The 27,048-nt window shown below is 38.0% G+C and overlaps 1 protein-coding gene across 2 annotated transcripts in view; it reads right to left on the bottom strand.

Annotated features, from left to right (window-relative positions):
* Positions 1-10,989: 10,989 nt before the first annotated feature.
* The window catches only part of Snca (synuclein alpha), a 98,609-nt gene continuing 82,550 nt past the window's right edge, over positions 10,990-27,048 (bottom strand). The window contains exons 5-6 of one of the 2 annotated variants that reach the window (XM_057776648.1): positions 12,600-12,683; positions 10,990-11,594 (exon numbers count right to left, since the gene is read on the bottom strand). In XM_057776648.1, the coding sequence (XP_057632631.1) occupies positions 11,562-11,594; positions 12,600-12,683 (117 nt within the window). In that variant the 3' untranslated portion in view covers positions 10,990-11,561. The remainder of the gene's footprint in view (positions 11,595-12,599; positions 12,684-27,048) is intronic. The other variant, XM_057776645.1, reaches the window with a different exon arrangement.

The following is a 27,048-nucleotide window of genomic DNA, read 5'->3' as shown; positions in this document are numbered from 1 at the left end:
TCAAAGAAGCAAGATTCAATGAATCAAATATTAGAGAAGCATGCTGTGTATTTCTCTTAGAGTTATATACTGGGATGTTGTCATTCTGTAGCATAGAATTCACTAACAGCTTTTGTAATAATAAAATATTAATCCTTGAAAGTGTGTTTAAATTCAAAATTCTGAGTTGTTAAAAGTTGTGTATTGCAACGAAAACATTGAGTAATTAATATGTTACATGACTCTCTAATTCTGAGTCTGTCCACAGCTTTGTGATTTTGCTGATGTAGGACATTGTGCTACTAGGCAGGGCTGAGTTGAAGTAAAATGTAGGATCAGCCTCAAAAAGGGGGGTGTATTATCAGAACAAATTATTTACTAGAGCCTGATACTAGATAGTATGGAGATTGGATTTTTTTCTATCTGTGTTACATCCTGAATTTTGAAACTCTTCCTATATCCTTTATCACTGTAGACTCCACCAAACTGCATCCTTTGCCAAGGCAGGCTCCATCAAACTGTTACAACTTGGCTGCTCTTAGGGTATCTCACTGGAATAATCCTACCTTTAGCTTCTCTTTGAACCAAAAAAACAAACACAACTGCCAAGATGAAAATTAATGAGGTAGTTAATAATCCACCTAGAAACCTAAAGTTTTCCAGAATATTTTTTGAAGACATTCACAGTGTCCAATGCCAAGCAGTTACCTCCTAGAAATTTGTATGTAACAGAACATTAGTTTATCCCTTGTGACTCCTATGTAGGCAGTAAACAAAAGTTTTCAAGGTTCTGCCTTGCCTTGGACTTTGACATGTGGAATTATTTGCTTCTGAACAAAATTCATAGAAACATTATGATCTCTATTCTAAAAACAGAAATTTGTTCATTTCTCAAAATATCAAGAACATGCTAAGGGCTTTCTTTTTAGTTGGTTAAATGCCTATCCTGCTTCTAGATATTTTATAGTTGATAGGAAGATGCTGTGAGTTAAGGAGAGCTGATTGTCAATCCTGCCCAAACCTTCATATCATTTGTGTATGTGTTCATGTGCATGTGTGTGAGTGTGTGTGTGTGTAAGTTCTTTGAGAGCTTCATATGTTTTGATCACATTCTCCCCTTCAACTCTTCATAGATCCTCCTTCCTTACCACCATCACCCAAACTTTGGGTCCTATACAACTATTTTTGGGTGTGTGGTCTTCCATTGGGGTATGGTTAACTTTTCAGAGTTGCACTATTAGTGAAAATTGTCTCTTTCTCTCCCAGCAGAAAACAATCACCAATAACCCCATGGCTAGATGTGAAATTTTGTGCCTATCTCCCATCTCCTTGCTGAGATTTGATCTGGCTTGGGCAAACACATGCTTTTGTGTGTGTGCTATTGTACCCACATAGGGATTCCTATGTGCAGCTGCGCTGATGTGTTCAGAAGACACTTTATTTGCAGTTTTTTTTCTGACTCTGTCTCTTACACTCCTTCTACTCTTTCCACAATTATTGTTGAGCCTTTGGAGGAGGGAATGCTGTATATATGTCCCACTTAGGGTTAAATACTCTAAAGTCCACTATTCTATGCACCTTGACCAAATTGAGAATCTCTCTGTTAATCACTGCCTATTGCAAATAGAAGCCTTTGAGATGAGGGCTGAATGATCCACTGATCTATGGGTATAATGATAAAACATTACAGTCAATTTAATACTATTTCCGTGGAAGTAGGTTTTTCATTAGGACCTGTGACCTCTGTAACCATAAGTCTTCACCTGATAGTGGTGCAAAGTCTGGATTTCATCTTGTGAAACAGAACTTAGAGTGGTCTGTTATCTACCACTGCCCACCCACCCACCCACCCAGTGCTACTATGGTATCAATAAGCATGTCTTGCCAGCCAGATCTTACTATAGTTTAGAAATCTTACAGTTTGGTATGGGTTGTTGCGGCACACAACTCTGCCAGCAGAGAAGACGACCACAACAGGATTCTTCTTGGAACGTACTTTATTGGAGCACAGAAGACTGAAGATAAGATGGAGGCGAAAAGACCCCGAGCCCGACCGCGCGGGGAATATATACAGTGCCTGGTCCGCCTATGATGTGTCATTGCTTGATTGGCTCCGCCCACACTGATGCAATTGCGTGAGCAAGACGTGTGAGCAATTGATAGGTGGATTCAAACCACTCTTGGGCTGGTAGCGAGCGTGCGCAGAAGTTGTTTACTACTAGGGACACTAGCAAATGGCGGCAACGGGCTTAGTGCCAGACCCTGTGAACATGACAGCTGACAGCACTGAGGTGCGCAAAGGGCCTGGCGCGCAGAGTGCCGTGGCACGCTACAGTTTGTGATTACTTTTCTCCTCTGGCAGCTGCATAGCACCTCCCAGCACTACGTAATTTAGCCTAGTCTAGGGAATGACACTTCCAGGTTAGTACCACCTTGATTTATCTTTGTTAAATGATTCGAGGATATGATATCTTCAGTAGCAGCATCTTACCCTCTATCTAATTTATGGAAAGCTCTGGAATTTTACTATTGAGCCCCTGCTTAGAGAGCTGATGTTTTCTTTCATCAGGCTTATCTGGTAAATGACACATATTTTTACGTCCAGAGTACAACTCTACCTGCATGATTTGTGGCATTTTGTTCAATCCTTAAGGCACTATCTGTTGGCAAATTTTCTATTTGTACATAACTCTTTGATGTGGGAAGTTCTTTGTATATGTATTGCTTTTATTGGCTAATGAATAAAGAAACTACCTTGGCCTGTTGATAGCACAGAGTAGAACTAGGCAGGAAAACTAAACTTAATGTTGGGAGAAAGAAGGTGGAGTCAGTAGGAAGTCATATAGCCCTGCCAGAGGCAGAGACTGGAAATTTATCAGGTAAGTCACAGACTTGTGTCTTGATGGAGGAGGGTCATCTATGTGTTACTCTCATTGGTTAATAAAGAAAACTGCTTGGCCTGATAGGGCAGAAAATTAGGTGGGTGGAGTAGACAGAACAGAATGCTGGGAAGAAGGTAAGTGAGGCAAATGTTATAGCTTTCCTCTCCAAGATGGACGCAGGTTAAGATCCTTCTGGTAAGCCACCACCTTATGGTGCTACACACATTAATAGAAATGGGTTAATCAAGATGTGAGAATTAGCCAGTAAGAGGCTAGAGCTAATGGGCCAAGCAGTGTTTAAAAGAATACAGTTTCCATGTAATTATTTTGGGTAAAGCTAGCCGGAGGCCAGGAGCCCTCCTGGGCGGCGGGAAGCAACCCACTGCTCCAACTACAGTGTCTATACACAGATTAATGGAGATGGACTAATCTAAGATATAAGTTAGCCAGAAATATGCTTAAGCTATTGGCCAAACAGTATTGCAAATAATATGGTTTCTGTGTGATTATTTTGGGACTGAACAACTGGGAACAAACAAGTGGCCTCCTACTACATCTCTTCTCTTCCCTGACACTTCGTTTTCTCCAAAGACAAGTCAACTTTACAAAGCTTTTCCTCCCAGTATGATTCATACTGTCAATACCTCTGTACTGTAATGCAGTTACCATGCCTTGATGTCATATACAGATCACTCCTCTGGGCCCTCTTATAGAAAAGTGTTGTAGTGCTTTTAGTTCTGTCACTATGGTAGCATTTGGGACTGGGATAACTGCTGTTGGAAATATAGCACAACTTACTATCTGAAATATACCTGTCTGTTTGAATTCCTAGAATAAAGTGGTAGGAAAGTAGAGTTCATTCAAATCCTTTGCTCTGAGTAAGCCTGGGGACAGCTAGAATTTCTTCTTCAGGAAAAAAAAATCCTGGTTATTAAGATGTGTTTGACTAATAAAAAGTATAATTCAGAAGGGTGCCATTTGATTGTGTCATGTCTTAAAATAGACATATGTTAGTAATAGAAATTTGCTTAATTACTATATACTACATTCTTTAATTACATTGCTCTATTATTTAGAATCTTTTATATTAAAAAAGTCAGCATTATTTCACAATCCAATGTAAAGCTTTGTGTCTGGTTTTGGTGATGTTTGTTAAAATGTGGGCAGAGTATTATTTGGCAACAAATTGAGTACATATATAAAATTAGCATTCAGCATTTGAAAATGTTACACATATATTACATGTTAAATATCAGATGTGAACATATCTGTTCTTAATACACTATGTAATTAAATATGCAGGATGACAGATGGTCTGTGTTAAGCTGAGATGGGTGGGAATAGGAGTGGAATGGAGAAATTTGTCAGCTGAGGAACTGCTTCAAGACTTCAAGTCAATTAAAAACTGTCAGTAGACTTTATCATCTATAAAAAGAGAAGTAGAAATCGTTGTTATTTCAAGAAGAATTACTTTGGGGGTGGGGGAACTTGTTTCTAATTCACTCAGGAAATGTCATGAAAACGATGACCCAAAGATATTTCTAATGGCTTGGAACTAGGTCTGCAGGAAGCAAGCAAAGCATGGCATTTCTGTCACCACAGACAGTGGCAAGACAGCCATCATAATACGAAGGGGAAGAGCTCTCCTGAGACACAGCTTTGATATGATAGTCTCCTCAGAGTTGCATCAAGTATCCACCAGTACATTTCTGCTGAAGAAGCTGTGATTACTAACCTAAAATCCATTATAAGCAGTCTTTAACACAGGCATTAGTTCTTGTATCTTTGCTAAAGTTAGGGAAGATCTTTAAGGTTGTAGGGAATGCATTACTTTGTAATTTCCATTTTGTTCATCATGCTCGCGTAATGGCCTCAGAGAAATTACTTTGTAAGTTGCTAAGGTTTCTCAAGGCTGGTGGCTTGGGACATCTGCCAGCAACACTTGACAGTTTCTCATCATTTGACATGACATTCCATCTTCAACAGCAGGAGCCAGTCCTGCTGAATTACAAATACTTGGCAGCCTCTCAACACTGGCCCTATCATTTCCACAGAGAACTAGATGAGGTCATGTACAATAGACAGACTCTGTATTTAAAAATTATTTTTGAGAGTTAGCTTTTCTAGGAGTTATAGCATTGAATAACAATGTTCTGTTATTCTTAGTTCCTGAGGCTGTGAAAAAGTGTGAGTGTCCAGAGTGTGAAATGCCAACTTCAAATTGTCCTACTCACTGACTTCTAACACTACCCCTCAGGGAGGTTCACACGCACCTGCTACAGAAAGTACCTCATCTGTCACTTTCTCCTAGCAGGCTGCAACAACCAGGAAAAAAGGAAAACAAGCAATACCTTCCCTGAAAACACACCTACTGGCATCTCAGCTGTTTCCTGGATAATGTAGGAGCTGCACATAAACATTAACTTCTTTTGGGTCAAAATTTAACCCAATAGGATGAATATGGAAGAAGATAAAAAATGGATTAGACTTAGGAATCTGATAGACACTCCTGTCTGAATTTTAGAGTTATTTTTCTCTAGTTGACAGATCAATGAGTTTTAGATCTGGGTTTTGTATTTTACCATGCTATCTTTTTACCATGCTATTTTTCTTTTTACCATGATGACCAGAACTCTAATCTAAAACACACTAAAGACTATTACATATATATATATATATATATATATATATATATATATATATATATATATATACTCCTCTTTCTATCAGTCTATAATCTTATCTGGTTGAGAAGCTAAGTGTCATGGAGAGTATAGTTGAATCTAAAGATAAATGTGTTCCATCAACATATTGTTTATGTATAAGACACATATTCATCTCCCAGCAGTTTATAATTGTTCTGATAGCTTATTAATATTCAGTTAATTTTATATATGGGAGCGCTGTTATTTGCTAAACTATTAAAATGTTCCAACTGCATCTAGTTAATAGCTTCTGGCCCTTGTCTCCAAGACAATTCCAGCATCATCTAAATCTTGTTAGGTATTTTATGTTAAGAGCACGTATATACAAATTACATAACACAGTGTATCTGACATCATTCTTACATAGTTTTAAATATATAACATATTCTAATCAATAATAGCAACACTGGCTCATTGATCACTTACTATAAACCAAGAATAATCTAAAGAATTCTACTTAATATTTATCTTTTGCATAGTAATGGTTTGGAGTACTACGATTACTATATGCATTTTTTGGCAGATAAAGAGAGGCACCTATTTGGGTTTAAAGGAACTTGCTCAAAGTAACACTGACTGTAAGTTAGTCATTATTCCATGGTCTTTTTTGGAGACCATTTCAATATTCCTCTAGCTAGCATCCCCAAGCATACATCACTGACTTTTCTACATCAAGAATATTATATCCTTCCTAAGGTAAGCACATAGATTTGCTTCTATATTTGCTTAGATTTGACTTTTTTGTATCCCTGCGTTACTTTTATATTTATGGACATGGGTCATCTAGCTCTTCTCAAGATATGAGTCTGTTATTTATTTACCTCTACAAAGCAGTTAAAAAGGCTTGGATGAACATGATTAAAATGCGACAAATTTCCAAGGCACCATATCTTGCTGTGTTGCCATAGAAACAGTGGGAATTTCTGGTCACTGACCTTTGAGGGAATCCCAGGATACATTTTCATAAGGCTCACAAGAAAAGCCAATCCAGGATATTATTCTATAGCTGCAAGATCAGCGTTTTGAAATGTTTCTATGTAATCCTGGATAATTTTAAAGCTGAACTGTATTATTCATTCATACTATAGAGTTAAACTAGAACTTTTTGAAGAAATGGTTTTAACTGCTTGTAATATATGATTTAAAATAATCACAGCTACAATAAGAACATCAAAGAAAAGGAGATCTTAGATTAGTGCACTGGGGTTATTAGAAGCAAAGCCACCTATAACATGTTCTGATGTTTTATCTGTTTGTTATATTATGGTCCTTCAAATTTAGGCTTAGACAAAGCATAAAATATGACCTCACTGTATCAAAAATACAACTAGAAAATAGGAGCTTATCCCAAAATATTAAGGTGTCAATATCATTTACCAATGGAGATTTTTAGTTCACTCCCTTACTATTTGTTTTTACATTAAGATATTTTACTGATAAATAAACATAATTAAAAGTCCTACTTATGAATGAATTTACATATTTCTTTGGCCATTTGGCAAAAACCAAGTACCAGTGGGGAAGTGACAAAGCTTGCCTTATTTTAGACTGGTGTTACTATTACATCTATGTTTTCATTCTATTGACAATAAATGACTAGAATCATTTAATTATGATAAAATATCTATCAAGGGATGAGTAGTATTCTTAGGATCAGAAATATATCTCCAGACACGGAACTCTCATAACACACAGACACCTGAAGGAAAGTAGAAATAAATATCCTAATAATTGTACCTGGAAAAGTAGAGTCCATACCACTGCTTAGACTTCTAGCAATTTCTCTTATAAAGTTGCACACTCTTACTCTGAGAAACATTGTAAAGGCTGGGACTCCAGGCCCTTCCACTTATTGAGGAGACAACCTTGAACAAACTCTTTCTCCTATAGGTGCTTATGTTCACTCATGTAATAAATGAAACAGAAAATTGGATCTTAGTGTTGTTTTGAGAATTAAGCGATCTAAAATTATATATTAGAACCAGAGTTTTCCCATCTATAATGAGAAAAGAATGTTTTCTTAAGGTATATTCAAATCCAAGGACAGGGCTAGCATAGTCATGTGAGCCCAGGTCTGTTGTGCTGCCCAAGGCAGAAAGAACAAAGTGGATGAGCTCACACTGCATTAGAATACAGCTTCCAGGCCGGGCAGTGGTGGCGCATGCCTTTAATCCCAGCACTTGGGAGGCAGAGGCAGGCGGATCTCTGTGTGTTCGAGACCAGCCTGGTCTACAGAGCTAGTTCCAGGACAGGATCCAAAGCTACAGAGAAACCCTGTCTTGAAAAACCAAAAAAAAAAAAAAAAAAAAGAATATAGCTTCCCCAGCTCTCAAGGCCAGGGCTGGTGTGTTAAGTTCATAGTTAAAAGATATATTTTATTCCTTGGGATGTGGTACTAAGGGCTGAGTACCACAAAACTGTCTCCAACTTCAGATGCCAGTAGCTAGTGTGGGGTCTTCAAGTTACTCCCAACTTCTTGTAATTGGAGGTTTTCTAGATTCTAGGCTTAGTTCTGATAATTTTCATGAGTAGTTCATGATTTATCCAGTATATCATCAACTTATAGCATAAGAAACAACCCAGGAGCAACATGATAGAGGAAAGGCAAAGGGCCAGGTGTAGGGTTGGTGTTCTAAACCTTCAGGCCATCTCTGGGTGCTTACTTGCCCAGTAGTTTTCTGAGCCATGCCTTTTAGGGACTTTTACAAAGAAATGCTGCAGACGGGTCTAGAGCTTTTCCTTTCCTGCAGTACTGGAATAGGGTCTGACAGTTTCAAGTTTCTAAACATTGCTTGGCCTTTCTGGTGAAGAAGGCCAGGACTCAGAACACATGTCTTGAAATATGACTCTTAGGCATGGTGTGTAATTTAAGCAGAAGGAAACAGAAAGGTTCAGAATCACAAAAGTCTCTCTCTGTGTGTGCGCACGTGTGTGTGTCCCTCTCTCTCTTTTTCTCCCCTTTCTCCTCTCTTTCTGACCTTTCCCTCTTTGAAGACATCCAAATAACAGGCACCTGCTTCCAAAGGAAGGCATGCCAACAGAAGCAAGAATACAAACAGGATCCCACCCCCAGAATATCGCCACTGTATTATATCACATTTTTATTTAACCATTGTTCCATACAACTAACTGTATTGCTTACACAAAACTCAACCATGAAAAACGTTGCCTGTTTTATGGTCTTCGATTTCTGAGTACTCATATGTCATCAAACTTTTCTTAGATATGTTTGCTCTTCATTTTGCCCATCTTTGTTACAGTGATATCATCTGCCATCTTTGTTGTGAATGGAGGAAAATATATTACCTTCTTTCTTTTTTTTTCTTTTTTTTTATTCTTTTTTAATTAAAATTTCCAACTGCTCCCCGTTTCCCATTTCCCTCCCCCTCCTCCCACACATTGCCCCCTCCCCCCACTCCCCTCCCCCATCCCCACTCCTCTTCTCCTCCCCCCAGTCCATTCCCCCTCCCTCTCAATACTGAAGAGCAGTCCAAATTCCCTGCCCTACAGGAAGACCAAGGTCCTCCCACTTCCATCCAGGCCCAGGAAGGTGAGCATCCAAACAGGCTAAGCTCCCACAAAGCCAGTTCATGTATTAGGATCGAAACCTAGTGCCATTGCCCTTGGCTTCTCATCAGCCTTCATTGTCCGCCATGTTCAGAGAGTCCAGTTTCAACCCATGCTTATTCAGTCCCAGTCCAGCTGGCCTTGGAGAGCTCCCAATAGATCAGATCACCTTCTTTCTTATATACCAGTTATCTTCAGATGCCAAAGTGTGCTTCATCAAATCCAGAGTCAAAAAATTCCTAACATCAAGAGCTGTATCTAAACTAGGGACATAGGGCATCTATTAGAAGACAAAACACACTTAGCAACCTTAGCAAGCATATGGTTCACAAAACCACAAGTTTTTAAGCACTCTGCCAGGAACTGGAAGCAGAAAGTATCTGTATACATGTTTCTTGAGACAGTGTCTCAAATGCTAATCCTCCTGGCTCTGAACAGATTATAAGTGTACTAGGTGTATGCCACTATTTTCTAGCAAGTGTGTGTGTGTGTGTGTGTTTATGTACATATATTTTCCATTATATCACTAGTAGCTACAAAGTTAGGAAATATACCTACATCTTACAATGAAGGAGGGATTTTTGAAAATGACACAGTTGGAATTCCAAAGTATACACTTGAGCATGGTGTGCTACCAATATGTTCCCAAGCCTGCTATAGAAGGCTTTCTTTATAGTCCTCGGTGGACTCCTTACAGATCAAATAAATTGGACTTGGTATTTACACCCTCAATGCTAAAGTTTTAGACAAGAGCCATGTACAGGACTGTGTCAAGGCTTGTGAGGACTGAGGAATTTGGTTAAGTGCTGAGTGAAAAATAAACTATTAGCATTTTTTAAAAACATAATTAACTGCTCATACATTAATAGAATCTGCTTAAGGAAAGAGAAATTTATAGTGTAATTTCTATCAATAGAAGCCCTGAAGGTCCAACACTGCTCTTTGTCACTGCTATCAATTTGATTTTTCTCTGTTATTTATTACCATTTACTTTTTTAAAAGGAAGATGGTGCTTTTGGTAGATTTAAAAGATAGCTCAAACAACATATAGGGCATCTTAATTATAAATCATTCCACAGCTTCAAGGAAGGATAAGGATAAGAAAATTGTCACTTTTCTCCCGTGTCAAAGCACACGTGCCACTGAACACATTGTAGTTGTGTGTCTTAATGGTCTCTACTTCCCCTTCCTTTCCCCATGCATCAAAGTACTCATCATCATACATAAACCACAATACTCTTTACTGAAATTTTACTGCCTACAAATGGCTTTCACCGTGGCTATGTTTTTTTTCCTCCTTACTAACTAGAAAGATGGATTAAATAAGTTTTCAATAATTGTCAAGTTTTTTCTTACACTCATGGGAAATTAATTCTCTTTAAGGAAAGCCTTTCCTAAAAGAAAAAAAAATATTCTCAAGCCTCTGTATTCACAAAACAACATTTCTTTTTGTTCCATTTTGCTTTTGTCTTCCCATAACTGCTGAGGTATCATATATGCCAATCTGCTAACTGAGGCATTTTAGGTATGGGTATGCAAGAAATTCCACGTTCAGTGGTTTCTGGGGGGCTTTGATATGCTAATGTGTCTTATGAGTATGTAAAAGGGAGGTTGTCACTATCACTCACACGTTTTAGTGTCACTGAACTGTTTCTCAGTGCAGCCAGCACTCAGAGCAGCAGCATTGATCAGACTTAGCTCTGGGCAGCTACACTGGGGAACTTTTCCCACAGGTGAATGTTCCATCTCTCACTTCTCCCCATTTCTAAAGGTCGTGTTTAAGACTTTAAATTCAGGTTCTTTGTGTCAGTTGTCATTTCCAGTTTTATGTCCCTGATAAGCACAATTTTGTTACTAAAGTGACATGGAAAAGAGTAATTTTGCAATGAGATGATATTTTATTTTAGTTATCACCATTTATGTACAAACACAAGTTAATAAAACACATCACAAAACTGTAAAATTCATAATTAATATTTATAGGTGCATAGTTTCATGCTCACATATTTTAAAATATATTATTAACAAATTTCACAATACGTCATTCTTAGACAGAAAGAATCATCAAGGACACCTAAAACTCTTATAAGATAGCAAGTCACAACTTCTCAAGAACAGCAACAAAAATAGTGAAGGTTTAGAAATAAGTGGTAGTCACTTAGGTGTTTTAATTTTCTTCTAACATTTTAGGTTTGAAGCCACAAAATCCACAGCACACAGGACCCTGCTACCATGTATTCACTGTAGTGAGAGGGAAGCACCGGGATGCTGAGGGGCAGGTACAGGACGTCAATCACTGCTGATGGAAGACTTTGAAACACACTGTACAGCTTTGAGAAAACGTCATGAATGGGCACATTGGAACTGAGCACTTGTACGCCATGGAACAGTGGCCGGAGATCTCAGGACACTGGGACTCAAGGCCCTCTTAGGCTTCGGGCTCATAGTCTTGGTATCCTTCCTATCATCAGAGAGAAAGAAAGAATGACCTGTCTGTGAAAGTGACAGCTATCAAGAGTCTACTTCACACGAGAGAAGGGCCCACCTCCCACTCAGATAAAACCGTCAGAACAGTGTTTGGAATGTCTCCGTCACACACATTTATTTGTTTGTTCATACCTGTCATCTGCGTTATGGGAGTTGTCAGGGTTAGCTTATTAGGCCTAATTCTAGGTGTGTTATTTGATTTGTGGTCTGTCCGACAGTGTGAATTACTTAGCCTTCTGGATTTGTTTCCTTAATTGAGAACTGCAAGCTGTGAGCACTAAGATCAACAGCATGGAACATCTTCCCGAGCTCAGAGACTCTTGTTCTCAGAAGTGACAATGCTTAGAGACAAGGCGCATTTCTCTCTCCCATTAGGAAAAGCCACTTCATGGTCAGCTTTAATGATTCCTTTACCTTATCCTAAAACCCAAGACTCCTGGCCAAATGTGGATAAACACAACAACAGTAGGCATAACTAGCTAGATTAGGTACCCTTCCTCAAGAATAATTCCAATTACATCAAGATTCTACTGTTAAACTAAACTTATCTTCGAACACCTGTTTTTTGTTTTGTTTTGTCTTGTTTTAAACAAATGTAAACTTAACTGACAAAGCTATCTTGGTGCGCTATAGTTTTTCCATAACCTTAATTGTGTCTTCCATTTTAATCTGTCATATTTCTGTTTTCTAAGCATGATTAATAACTGTACACTCACTGTTCCTCAGACACTTCCATGTGCCTTTGTTTCTGGTAGTCTCTTGTGCCAGAATATTCTATTCTCATTTTGATCTATCTTAACTCCCATGCTCTCCCACACAGATCAAAATCAGTTCCTCTGAAATCTTTTCTTGATTGAACAACCCAGACCCTAATATGGGGAAGATCTGATAGCCATTGTGTTTTGGTGATACCAAATTTGGTATGACCTAAATTAAACATCTCAACTACTTTTCTTAGTTTTCTGTATATACCATTTACCTCTGAAGGCATTTCATAAGCCTCACTGCTAGGATCCACAGGCATGTCTTCCAGAATTCCTTCTTGTGGGTACCCTTCTTCACCCTACAGTCAAAGAGAGAAGTGCAAAACACAACGAGAAATCATTCTAACTATCGAAACATAGTTTAAATAAAATTATATCAGACACATTTATGAGATGTTCAATGGAGTATTGTCAGAGTTTCACACTTTAGTACTACTTATGGAATTCTAATTGTACCACACCTATGGAAAAACTGTTCAAACATGGGTTACCAATCTGAAGAATACCAGGTTTTTACCCAGGTGACTAGGAAGTTGCCAAAGCTAAAGTCCATAAATTCTCTCCATAAGAGCAATGTGATAGGAACACAGTGCTTTATAATTAATGGATAATGATGAGCAAAATAATCATAATATATTCAAAATTATTATAAAAACATGTCAATTTTCTAATAATGAGAACTTGGAGATGGTGTAATGTTTATCAGAACAGCATTTTTGAACAGAACCCATTAGCATTTGAATGCAAAAGTTGAAGAGCTCCAAAACAGCAAAATAAATATATATAGACAAATTATTACTTATTTTCCCCTAAATTTTATAAGGTTAAGTATATATGGTTTATAATTTACTTAAAAATTATTTTTATTGCCGGGCGGTGGTGGCGTACACCTTTAATCCCAGCACTCGGGAGGCAGAGGCAGGAGGATCTCTGTGAGTTCGAGACCAGCCTGGTATACAAGAGCTAGTTCCAGGACAGGCTCCAAAACCACAGAGAAACCTTGTCTCGAAAAACCAAAAAAAATATATATATATATTTATTTTATTTTATGTGTATGGGTGTTTACTCTGCATGCATTTCTGTTCACTGTGTGCATGCCTGGTACTCATACAGAAAAGAAGAAAGCATCATATTCCTTGGAACTGGAGCTATACAGAGAGCTGTGATCCTTTATATGGGTGCTAAAACTGGGGCCTCTGGAAGAACCTGTGCTTTTAACTACTGAGCCATATCTCCAGCCCTAATAATTCATTTTTAAATGCTGGCAAGGAAATAAGTTCTTTTCTAAAACACAAAGTCTGAAATTATTCATAATTGTAGTTATAAAACCAAAGACATGATTGAAACAATTTTTCAGATTATCTCTCCATAAATGCAGACACCCTAACATTCAGCCCCTCACGATGCAGCTTATTTGTATTCTCCATCAAAAATCTTTTGCTCCTTCCCATTTGTTCCAGCAAAGCAATTATTAAATTATAGAGTTCAGTAAAAATTCAACAAATAAAAATGCAACCAGAGTCTAAATGGGCTCACTTGAAGATGTCAAAGGATGTTCAGCTTACGTGGACTATATTGTTGTGTAAATGTTAACTCCCCCTGTTTTTATCATAGACATGACAAAGCCAATATGGGAGGGAAGAGACAATGGTTGACAGTGAAGCAACATCAGACTATGAAGATCATGCTTTTGGCGGTTGGAGAAAATAGTGTATAGATCATCCTTTCCTGCTTCATGGATATCACCAATCTCCATTTAAAATTCTAGAGTGTCCAATTTGTTTATAAGTTAAATAAAACACAAACCATTCCCAAAACACCTCACTTCAAAATGTGTAGCAAGATATTACTTTCACAATACAAAATACTGTGATATAAAAATCCAAGTTTTGCCGGGCGGTGGTGGCGCACGCCTTTAATCCCAGCACTTGGGAGGCAGAGGCAGGCGGATCTCTGTGAGTTCGAGACCAGCCTGGTCTACAAGAGCTAGTTCCAGGACAGGCTCCAAAACCACAGAGAAACCCTGTCTCGAAAAACCAAAAAAAAAAAAAATAAAAAAAAAAAATAAAAATCCAAGTTTTTGTTGTTCAGCACCAGGATTTGGTCGTAAGACACACATTACATTCTAGACACATTAGGTTATCAATATTTTGTGACCCTGGACATGTTTCCCATACTACCCCTCAGCACCAACTAGTTTTAGTAATAGAACAAAGCAGAGAGATCTTTTTACTTGTATACAACTCGAAGAAGTAACTAATACCATTGACTCCTCTGATTGATATGCAAATGCGTTTTAGAGACAGTCAATATAAAGGAAATATGATGAACCACCAGATCTGTGCATTTATAATGTAATCTGTGAGATTTATGTTATAAACTGGATGAGACAAATGGCAGGCCAATCTTGGGGACTGCTAATTCTTATAAAAGAAGTGATCCTACATGGGTAAGAGAAGAGGGAGGGTATCATTGGATGTGACTGTCCCCATCTATGAGGGGGTAACTGTTTTCACTTTGAAGTTCAGCCAGAAAACAACTGGATGTTGCTTGTCATGTACCACAATAAATTAAAACCCATCCTTTTTAATTTTAAATATAATATCAACCAAATTGTAAATGAATAATAATGAGTTATATTTTTAAAATATAGTTTATATGTTTCTGGATATAATTATTTCTTATACTAAAGATTGGTTGAGTAAAATTCAAAGTTAATACCATATTTCACAAATTCATGAGTAATTATCATTATCACAGATTTTTTTATTATTTTAAGACATTCAAAAAATGTTTGTAGGCAAGGGTTTCAGAAATCATTAAGGAACCATAATTTCTATAATAAAAGTAAAGTCACAGACATGTTTCCATAGTTTATCTGTGAATATGCTTCAAAGGAGTATTATATATTTTTATGGTATAAATATATACCCTCCCCAAAGAACAAAACGAAGTATTTGTTTAAATAAAAAGCAAGAATGTCTTTATAAAACACCTGAATGTGTTAAACAACAGCTAAAGGGCAAAGATAGAGCAAGGTATTGGTACAGATGAAGTGGTCATGCAAAAGACATTCTAATATCAGCTATTGTTACTGTAGCCATTGTTACTGTAGCCATTGTCAAAATCTTGTGACAAGGCTATTTTATATTGTGCCTCCTCTTTTTTCAGAGAGATCTATGCTGCAGTACCACCTGGATCCTCATGCATAGCTTGTATCCTATCTGGTCCTGTAATGAATAACACACTTGCTTCCTGGCCCTTAATGTCTATCTTGCATCCTATCTGAACCTTAATACTTATCCTGCATTTTATGTTGCCTTAAATGCACAGCTTTCCTCCCACCTGGACCCTCATGCCTAGGACCCTCATTCTATCTGGCCCTTACTGCATAGATTGAATCCTCTTGGCCCTTAATGAATGCTTCCAACATGCCTGACCTCCAATGTGTGGCTTGCAACCTACCTGATCCTCATGCATATCTTGCATATTCCTAGTTTCTAGTATATTTCTTTTGTCTTTCCTGGTATTCCTATACATAGCTTCCATCCTACCTGGCCCTCATGCCCCAATGCATAGCCTGTACTCTAACTGTCTCACCATGTATAGCTTGCTTCCTATCTGGCTCCCATGTATAGCTTACATCTTACTTTCTCTTACCTTGCACACTTCACTTAAGTGTGTCGTGTGCCACAGAAGATTCTGAATAGGACAATTCTTGGTAGCAAAGTAACAACATAGAAAACATGGATTTTACACAGAATCAAGAAGTTAAGACCAGAACTGACATTTCCAACTGATCTTGAAAATTACTGTCCACTGTAAGCAATCATTTGTAACCTACACAGTGACATTTAGTATAAGAACAGAACAATATACTTGCTACCAGCCTGTCAGTGTGAATATTATAAAATAAAAGATGTTCTGACTTCAAAATTTATGGAGGGTAATGAATAGTTGTGGTTTCTGAAAAAATGCATATAGAGTGTATATACATACATAATACAACAATACATAGTGATATTTTCAAAAGTAAGGGTTAATCAATTATCTGTCATCTATATCTATAACACTAAAAGTGGCAGATCAAGATTTGGCCCCACTGCTTTTAGACTAAGATAGGTTTTAGATATAACCACTATTTTATTATAATGCCAGGCAATGTTAATCAGCCCCATGAATAAAGGAAGCAGCATATTTGCTCAATAGGGCATATCATAAAGATTAGAAAACAACAGTCATTGGACAAAGGAAAAAATTAAAGAAATTTGACATTATAGGGTAAAGGTTAATAAGCACATATACTAGTTTGTTAAATGTTTCTAATATGAAATACAATCAGAACTCTGTTTCAGATGAAAATAGCATAGATATATACATGACTGAGCAAAATTTCACTCAGAAGCCATGGGCTATTAATCCAAACATCAAATGCCAAGGGCGGGATGTTTTCTTATGAGTTGTTGATCACAGAGACCCCATAAAATTCAAACAATACCAGCTCTTTCCACTCTTCTTTGCTGTCTGCCACAAGTAGGTAATACTCTATTCCTAAATACACTATACACCTTGGATGTAGTATTGGGGGAAGTCAAACTGGATCTGAGCTGGAAGACTCCTTCCTGTTGGCTAGCTTTCATGGTCTTAGAAGGTGCTATGCAAAATACTGGAAGTAAAAGGACATCAATGTTTTTTTTTTTCTTTTTTCTTATTCTATGATCTATGAGTCCAATCTTCCAAACACAATAGTGGCACCACTGGTTGGGAGGTAACCCATTGCTCTCTGGTTGAATTAGAGTCTTACTCCAAATGAAAGAATGCATGCCTAGTATTATAAACATGACAAAAAAAATAAAATATTGACAGGAGATATCATAGCTCCTTGGGGAATACTGAATAGTGCTGTTTAGCAAATTGACCTAGTATCAAGTTGCCTATAAATATTTATATTTATACTCTTAAACAAATGCTACTTTCAGCCTTAATCAGAGAAGCCTCTTTGTCCAGTGAACAGCGGTGAATGTAGAGACACGTGGCTACAAATGGTACTGTGTATTGGTGATCAACCTACAATAATATATTTATACCGTCCGCTTTAAAGATCAGTAGATATTGAAGAAGTGTTGACAGAAAGAACCAGAAGAAAAAGCAAAGGGCAGTGACATGCTATTTTCTTGACAAAACAAAGGAATTTCAATCATGAACTCATAGCAGCTGCAGGTGCCTGCTCTGAATATGCATAGAAATGAGCCAGTCAACAGCAGGCTAGCTACAAGAAGGGCTCAGATGACCCTACCTCTCACTGCAGAACTATGTACTAATTACTTTTGTGAAAGGGTAAATTGCTTCCTTCAGTTTTATATCCACTATATACTAATGGACAGTTCCAACTAAATGTTCACATAAACAGGCCTGATTAAATCAACTGAGCTTAAAACAAAACCTAAATGCCTTGTTGAGAGAGGGGCTCGTGGTCACGGCAGGAGTAAGGTCTTAAACGGGATGAGAGGGAAATAAGAGACTGTTAGAGAAAGAGTAATTAGGAGGCATATGTGTGTGTGTGTATAAAATAGTCAAATTTAATTGAAAAATATGTATATAACCGTATATTCCACTTCTTATATAGGGAAGCTCACATACATATAAATTAAAAAGTAAATTTTGCTAAGACAAATAGCCATGTTTTCTTATTTTTCTAATTTATTTTTTATTTCATTTTACACAGCAATCTCAGTTTTCCCTCCCATCTCTCCTCCAACCCCATCTTGCTTCCTCCCTACCTCCCATCTACTCTTCCCAACAGGTAAAGGCTCTGATGAGGAGTCAACAAAGAACCATGTATTTTATGTACACAGTAAAAAGTGAAGTTGCAAGAACAAAAAACTTGTTCAAAAATAAGCATAAGGTGTATTACATGCATTCAGCTATTTTTATTGTCAGTTTTGCCATGGCATAGATGTTTAACATGATCAACAATTTAGAACTTGGAAGGCCTTTGTTTAATATGAAAAGAGCATGAGACTAGGAGAAAATGGCTCAATGAGTAAATTTCCTCTTTCTAAGCATGAAGATCTGAGTTGAATAGCTTGTGTTTGTAATCTCTGGGTAGGGTACATGGGAGCTTAGTGATGGACAGGAGGTGAGGCTGTGAGAAGCTTATCTCTGGAGCTTGCTGGGCAGTCGACCTAGTCTACTCAGTGAGTTCTGAGTCTCTCTGCCAAGGTTTTTTCTTCCTGGCACCTGAAAAACAACACCCTTGGGTTGTCTGTTAACTTGTACATAACCAGGTAGAGAAAAACTTCTATCCACATGCATGCATCCTATATTAATAAACACATAAAATGCAACTATAGAGTTCAGTGGTTGAGCTTTTTCCCTGACTTTGAAATCTACTACTACTAAATTAATGAAAACACAAGTATAGCCTGATTTTAACAAGAACAACAAATGGTAAAACACAAAGCTGACTGAAGATATGTGGTTCCTGATTCATCTGAAAGGCTAATTTTCTAACATAGTGACTAATCTGCCCTCACTTATTACATTTAACCAGATTTTCTCAATGAAATCTCAGTCAATTGCTATGTCACCAACTATATGTGTCATGTGGAAATAGCAAAGTTGGGGAGCACTGGTAAGCCATGCAGCAAACACACTGTCCTGAGCTCACACCTACAAAAAGGGTGTTGAGATTATGAATGTAAATTTATCAATTTAAGGGACATTTGTGGAGATTCTAATCCTCCATAGAGACAATATGTACTCATGTTCTCATTGAACATGGGCATGTTCTATATTGGAAGGCCAATAGCTCATTTCTCATTTTCTTGTCTTCTTCCCTTCTGGCATACTAATTTAGTCTCAGCACTCCCCTCAGACAGACAGAACAGTATGGAGAAAAGATGAACATCTGCTTATCTCATTGTTTTAAAAGGTTTGGGAGCAGAGGAATAAACAAGACAATATGGTAAATATACTTGAGGAATCTTTGTAAATGCTTTTTATCAATTATTGAAAACCAGTTGCATAAAACACTTGACACACTAAGTAGGTATCTGTGTAAAAGCTTTTTTTAAGTAGGGTTTCCAGGAGGTAGGCTGCTATCTTAATCCACATTTTCTTTGGTAAGCGGTGTAGGGCATGCCACATTGAGTGTACAACCATGTCATTAGCTGACTCAGCTAATGAGACTGCAGAGCATGGCAACAACTGCCAGCTTTCATTCCTGCTATTTGAATACGACCTGCTTGAAATCTTAACACACAATGGAATCCCAAGAATAAACTGTATTTTTTTCATGTTTGGGGACTATTGAGGCAAAGTATTATTTTATATACTGAGATTTGTACTATTAGTTTAAATTTGTATGGATTGGACTCATAACAATAAACCCCTGGCTAGGGCAGGCATAAGACATCATCAGAGTTCGTGTAGGCTGAGTAGAGGCAGACTGGCTGTGCAGTGCATGCAGAATCAGCTAGCCACATTCTCTTTGCAAGTGTACTAGTCTTCAAAAGCAGGTCCTAAAATCCACAACTGAATAATAAGGTAGACTTTGCTGCAATTATGAAACAGGATCACTGTTTTTATTTTAGGTAACCTTGGAGAATGCTGAAGATCTTAGAGGAAAAAAATAGAAAACATTAAGACTTGAACAAGCCAAGGCAGAGGTGTTTGCTTTAACCAAACAAATAACAGACATTCTATGTATCTTATAGACAGACAGACAGACAGACAGACAGACAGACAGATAGAAAGCATAGATATCCATGACTGGCAGGAAACTCTTCTGGCAAAATGAGCTGCAAGGGATGGACAGGAGTTATGAGGTTCTGAAGCAGACCATGGAAGCTTAGACATCAGCAAGAATAAAATCAAGAAACCTCAAAGAGCAAAACAAGGCTGTGTTTTTCCTATCAAGCTATAGCAGGAATTTGAGCAGAGACCAAGGGAAGTCTAACAAGCCTAAGGTCTAGAAATATAAGTTCCTCACTGGGCCCCTTCCTCTCAGACTGACTGTGCTATGCAATGTCTCCATGGGACCAGAGGAACGAAGAAGCTAGTTCCTCACTAATCACAACAAACTACTTCAAAAGGTCTTGAAACTTCTCCCATAATTAAATATTGTCACATAGTGGCAATCACCACTCTCCCCTTCCCTGTTTTTATTTTTGTTTATTTTATTTGTTTTTATTTTAACTTAGACTTGTTCTGGAAATATCTAACCATGTCTGAACAGATTAGTGTTAAAAGGGAACTTTTTAACCAGTATATGTCAGGAATGTGGGGTGTCTGTGAAAGAAGCAATTCAAGGGAGAAAGGACTTCTTTTGTCTCACAGTTCTGAGGAGGAGCAGTCCATTGTGGTGAGGAAGTCAGGAGCTATGTCCACAAGATCGGGAGTGTGTTTTTGCTTGTTTAAGTCTTGGCAGATTGGGAAGCAATAACTCAGGCTAGACTCAAAGACAGTCTATAATCATAAATACTGTCCCTGTGACACTGCATTTTGTCATCTAAACCACATGCTCAAAAGGTTTCATGCTTTTCCCAACAGTAACACCAGCTGGAGACCAAAGGGTCAAGCACACAAGCCTGTAGGAAACATTTAGTATCCAAACCATAACAGAAAGAAATGGAGGGCAGAGAGAAATAAGAAGAAAGGGGGAAGGGGAAAAGGGGGATACAGCATAGTGCTAATAATTGCTGAATTTGAATAGGATATTCTCTCCAGTTTTGTGAATGCTTGATGTTCTCATTACAATGACTTCAAAAGGACTTTTTGGAATATAAATATAAAAGATTTGATCAAATAAATACTAAACAGTTTTTTTTTTAAAAAGAAAGTTGATGGGTAAGGGCATTCCTTAGGCAGTAAGTGTAGCACCTGTAATACCAGCACTTGGAGAATTAAAACAGAATTTCCAAGGATGTCAGCCCAGTCTGGGCAACAGAGAAAGTTCATATATATAGTGAGACTTGATTGCTCACAAAAATAATAAGTTAATATATTCAATTAAATAAGATAATTGAAAGAAAATGTTACTAAAATGTTTTCTTGTCCATCTTACTTATTAATAAGCAACAGTATAAAACAGACTTTTCTTGGTGCTTCACCAGGGTCTGGACATATTCCAAAGACCTTAAAAAATATTGCATCCTTGTTCTAAAGCTCACCCTCTTAATTAATATGTTGTATTTTTATGAAGTCTCTTGTAAATAAAATCTTCACAATAAAACATTAAGCCAGTCTCCATGAACAAGGGATAATTAATTTTTGAAAAGGTAAAACATTTTATTAAATACCTTAACTATCTCTGGTATTAATTAAAGCTTGTTACTATCTGTCACAGGAATAATAGTCTTAGACAACTGCTAAGGAAATTGAGTGTGTGTGTGTGTGTGTGTGTGTGTGTGTGTGTGTGTTTGATGTTTTGCAAGAACAAAATCAGATAGCTTTTTATTTTTTTATATTTATTTATTTATTTATATTTATTTATTTGTCTAGAGGACAGTGAACAGGTTTCTTCTAAAGAAGAACCCTACTCAGGCAACATTATTTTCTGAATCTGTGGTAAGCTATTTTGTCAGAAGTCCTGACACTACAAACTTCCAGACTAATTTGAATTATAATCATTGAGTGGCTTCCTTCTTCCATGCTGACAAGGAACAAAGCTTGGCTGAGCCCTGAAGACGCTAATCTCTCTTAAGCCCCTGCATTCTGTCCACTTTGATTATTACAATCGGGTATAGCGATCTTCAGTAAGCCCACTGGGCAGATGCCACATTTATTTAGTCATCATGTTGAGTTGGCTTATTTATTCATATAGGATCTGAAGAGAAAGGAAAGATTAGCTCCTCATCACAACTGATGTTGTTTTTCCTTTCCTTCTAATAAGGCATTAAGTATTTCTTTGTAGTCTCTTAATTACTTTTAAAGAATCCATTATTTCTAGTTTACTTACATTATTAATTTCTCAATAAGTCAATCCACTGCTCTTGAATCTTTCTTAATTTGGTTTTTTTAGATCGCCTTTTATTGAATATGCAACAGGAACTTGAGTTACCCAGAGACATAGAGTATCTGTGTAAGGACAATGTACAAATCTCCAAGACTGTGAGTAGCAGCTGCAGGCACTTTTTTGTGAGGACCATGTACACATCTCCAAGATTATGCTTATGCTTAGCGGCTGCAGGCACTCTGGTGGGGTGATAGTGCTGTTCTTTGACCCCTTGACCCTGGGCTTGCCCTCACTTTCAGGTCATGACAGCCAGCTACCAGCATCCTTGCTCCTGCTGGCTTTGGCTCCACTGGTGGTAATCCCTAGCTACACCTGGATTCAAGATAGGAAGCCCTGAGCAGCAACAGCACATGTTCCAAGCTAGCCTCACATTTTATGGTCTTGAAAGGGTTGCTGCTGGTGGAGGAGACACCACCTTGAGTAAGTTCCATATATATAGTGAGACTTGATCGCTCACAAAAATAATAAATTAATATATTTAATTAAATAAGATAATTGAAAGAAAATGTTACTAAAATGTTTTCTAATCCATCTTACTTATTAATAAGCAACAGTATAAAACAGACTTTTCTTGGTGCTTCACCAGGGTCTGGACATATTCCAAAGACCTTAAAAAATATTGCATCCTTGTTCTAAAGCTCACCCTCTTAATTAATATGTTGTATTTTTATGAAGTCTCTTGTAAATAAAATCTTCACAATAAAACATTAAGCCAGTGTCCATGAACAAGGAATAATTAATTTTTGAAAAGGTAAAACATTTTATTAAATACCTTAACTATCTCTGGTATTAATTAAAGCTTGTTACTCTCTGTCACAGGAAGGATGAACCTGGGACTCTGCCTCCAGTCTGGTATATAGCTTCCAAACACACCCAAGCTTAAGCCGCTGAGTAGAGGGTGTCGGGAGGGAGAGGGGGCGCCCCCACCCGTTTGGAGTCTGGGATCAGGCCCCCAGAGAGCGGGGGTCCATAAAGGGTGGCCCAGAGCTACAGTCGGAGGATGATGCCCACTGCCAGGTCAAATGCGGCCACCTTGTACAAGGTAAAGTCATCATGAGTTTGTGTTCCACCTGGTCCCTTAGATCCAGCCTCCCAAAGGCCAGCAGGCAAAGATTCAGGTGGGAACATGCTGGCCTTCTCACAGGCTTGGCTGAGGGCAGGATTTTATTTAAAACTGGGCTGTTCAATATTTAATGTGGGTACACTCAACCGCATAGTGATTGACCCATCAGTGATTCTTCCTTTCCTCACACACATCACCAATCTGCTAGGTTTTTAAGCAAATAGGGCGGGGTTCTCTGGGACTGAGCAGGATAGTGAGTATCAGTGACTCAGACCTTGCTCCCTGGCCACCAGGGATAAACACACACACACTGAGTAGGGAGTCTGTCAAAGCAGGTTCTCTTTAATTGTATTAGGCAGGAATTTATATAGGCTGAGATAGGAGGTGGGAAGTCTGGGATGGGCTGAGGCAGAGCAAGGAACAAGGGCCAATAATATCCTGCCATGTTAGTGGTGGCTGGGCAGAGGCAGGCCGAGGTCAGGTTGTGCTGAGTCACTTCCTATGTGGAAGTTATAGCCAGAGACAGGTCTCCAAACTAGAGCTAGACTCAGGAAGCTTCACTAGGCCTCATGTCCAGGCCTCATGAGGCCCAACACACATATTTCATTAATGAATACTCATTATTTTTAAATTATCAAGTAATACCTAATTTTTTCTCTTAGACTAGACTAAAGTTTTTTTAAGCAAACTTTATTTTAATAATAGAAACTTTTTGTCTATTTTCATCACTTGCATTTGAGTCTCTAAGCAACCTCAGTTTGTCTTTTACAAACTGGCACATGGGCCCTGACTTATCCTCACCTCCTAGCTGCCCAGGAATGTGGATCCAGACTATAGTAAAAGATGCTGAAGTCTTGCACATGGGTAAGAAGCACTTAATGGGAGACCAACAAAGCAACAGTTGAGAGGACAGAGCTCTCAGCATCCTTCACACAGGCTGACTCATAGCAGCAGGAGCAGGGCTTACAAGGGATCACTGGGAAGGTGGGACACATCTTCAGCCTCAGTACTAGAGGATAAGTAGGATCCTGTTAATTCATATGATGTTGCCAAGGAAGCAAGCATCTCTTGAGGAAATCAGGATAAGAATTCTATGAAAAGCTTGACCTTTTCTTTGGAGTCCCTGGGTTCAAACTCATAGATGCCCTAGTGTATTGCCTATGAAACTTTCACAACTGAGACATAAGCAAAGACAGCTGAGATCTTAGAGCAGAAACAATAATTATTACACAATATTAGTGGCTATAATGGTGATTGGATGCACAGTCACTAATCTCTAAAAACCTGTCTTGTGTTTAAGATGTTATATGACTTCTGTAAATGTAGACTTAATGTTACTTTATTTGAAGAACTGGCCAAATCATAGGGACTTTGTTGGTGTGGGACTCCCCTCTGTATGCCACGATTCCCATTAAAGAATAAAGAAATCTGGCTTTAGCCTATAGCAAGGCAGAACTTAGCTAGGTAGAGAAAAACTAAACTGAATGCTGGGAGGAAGAAGGTGAAGTCAAGGAGAAACCATGGAGCCACCACCAGAGACAGACATGCTGAAATTTTGCTGGTAGACCACAGTTTCGTGATGATGCACAGATTAATGAAGATGGGTTAAATTAAGATGTAAAAGTTAGCGAATATGAAGATAGAGCTAATGGGGCCAATCAGTGATTTAAATAATATAGTTTCTGTGTGATGATTTTAGGAGTCTGGGTAGTCAGGAAACAAACAAGCAGCCTCCTTACAACACTTTATGATATTTGTATGTATTAGTAAAGACTTCAAATTTTTTATATATTGAAATAGAAAATGTTATTTCTCTATAGTCTAATTCAGTGATAGGATCTATGATTTATACCACTAAAACTGTAATTTTCCTGCTAATATAAACCTATCAGGCTCTTCAGAAGAAAGAGGAATTAACTATAGAAATATTTTCCTATACCGTGAATGATGCCAATAATTGCAGAATATATACTGATATATGGTTTCACCTCAAACCATTTAAAATCTAGAAAAATAAAAGATATGCAAAGGTTGATAAAAACAGTAGTTTGTAAACATGATTTAGGACAGTTAGAGCTAAAAATAAGATGTTTAAAATGAGGAGCAATGACTCCCGAAAACACTAGTATTATATCTGAATATTTTGGTTGATGCCTGGAAAAACAGAGTTTAGAAATATCATGAACAAAACATGGTAATAGGAAAGTTATTCTGTCCACGTGGAAAATTGGAACTGAAGACAGATAGGCACCCTTAATACTTGCCAACAGGGTTTGCATATTGACTAACCACTGCGCTTTGAGTAGAGGCTATAAGGGTAAAATTTGTTCCAGTAAATACACCTTGCCTGTGAGCTGCAGAATGGTTGCATAATATGAAAATCATGTGAGCTGGCAGCAAACCCCCAGGAGAGATGTTGGGAAGCTTGGGTATTGACAGTGAAAATATAATAGCTGTGATCTTTCAAAGTTAGCAATGATTGCTTAAAAGTTATCGATAGTCTCAATTTTTTCCTACTTGCAATTTAATATATTTGTCAATATCAATATTATCGATATTGAAAAACTACAAAATAGTTTTGAGCCTGAGACAAGTGACCTCACTGTTTGTGAAGGCAACAGTAGCCAGAGCATGGTCCTTCTTTCACAGACTTCCCAAAGCCTCAGGAAACTTCCCAGTCCTCAAAGGAAGAGAAACCAACACTCAATAACTGGCTTTATAATAGAAGAGAACTCCGGAGCTCAGGGAGGTGGCACTCTTTATATAAATGGGAAGTGACTACAACACAGCTTCTGATTAAGGATGCTTACTCACATCTGCCTTTCTCCTCAGGAGAAGAAACCCCTTCCATCCTCCAAGGCTGACCATTTTCCTAATATCCTCATAAAGGGAGACCTGTAGTTGGTGTTTTTTTACTCTTAGCTCTTTTACTCTTTTGCTTCTTTGCTGTTTGGAGGGCCTGCCACCTGGATCCCAGATAAATACACTGGAGGCTTATTCTTTTCTAGGAATGCCCAGCCTTCGCTTCATTTGTTTCTAGCCAGCTTTTCTTAAATCATTTCACCTATCTTTTGCCTCTGGGCTTTTATCTTTCTCTATTTCTGTATACTTTTATTTACTTCTTACCCCATGGCTTTCTGCCTTGTCCCAGATGACTTTAACACATAAAATGAATCTATAATGTTCTACGGGACAAGCATGAAAACCACAGCAATGAGCTCAGTCAAGAGACAGCTTGAGGGGGCTGGAGAGATGGCTCAGAGGTTAAGAGCATTGGCTGCTGTTCCAGAGGTCCTGAGTTCAATTCCCAGCAACCACATGGTGGCTCACAACCATCTGTAATGAGATCTGGTGCCCTCTTCTGGCCTGCAAGTACACATGCAAGTAGAACACTGTATATGTAATAAATAAATATATTTTTTTTAAAAAAAAAAGAGAGACAGCTTGATATAATGGAGTGCTACCGGTTAATAAGTGAGATCGCTGTCATTGTACTGATAGACTGTGGTCTGACAGAGTACCTGATATGCTGCATAGCATCAGCATACCTACAAAATGGGGGTTTCCAAAACAGTCAATGAGA

Source organism: Chionomys nivalis, chromosome 1 (assembly GCF_950005125.1).
Source record: "Chionomys nivalis chromosome 1, mChiNiv1.1, whole genome shotgun sequence".
Lineage (NCBI taxonomy): Eukaryota > Metazoa > Chordata > Mammalia > Rodentia > Cricetidae > Chionomys > Chionomys nivalis.
Note: the sequence above shows the minus strand (reverse complement) of the source record. Positions and strands in the feature narration are given on the sequence as shown.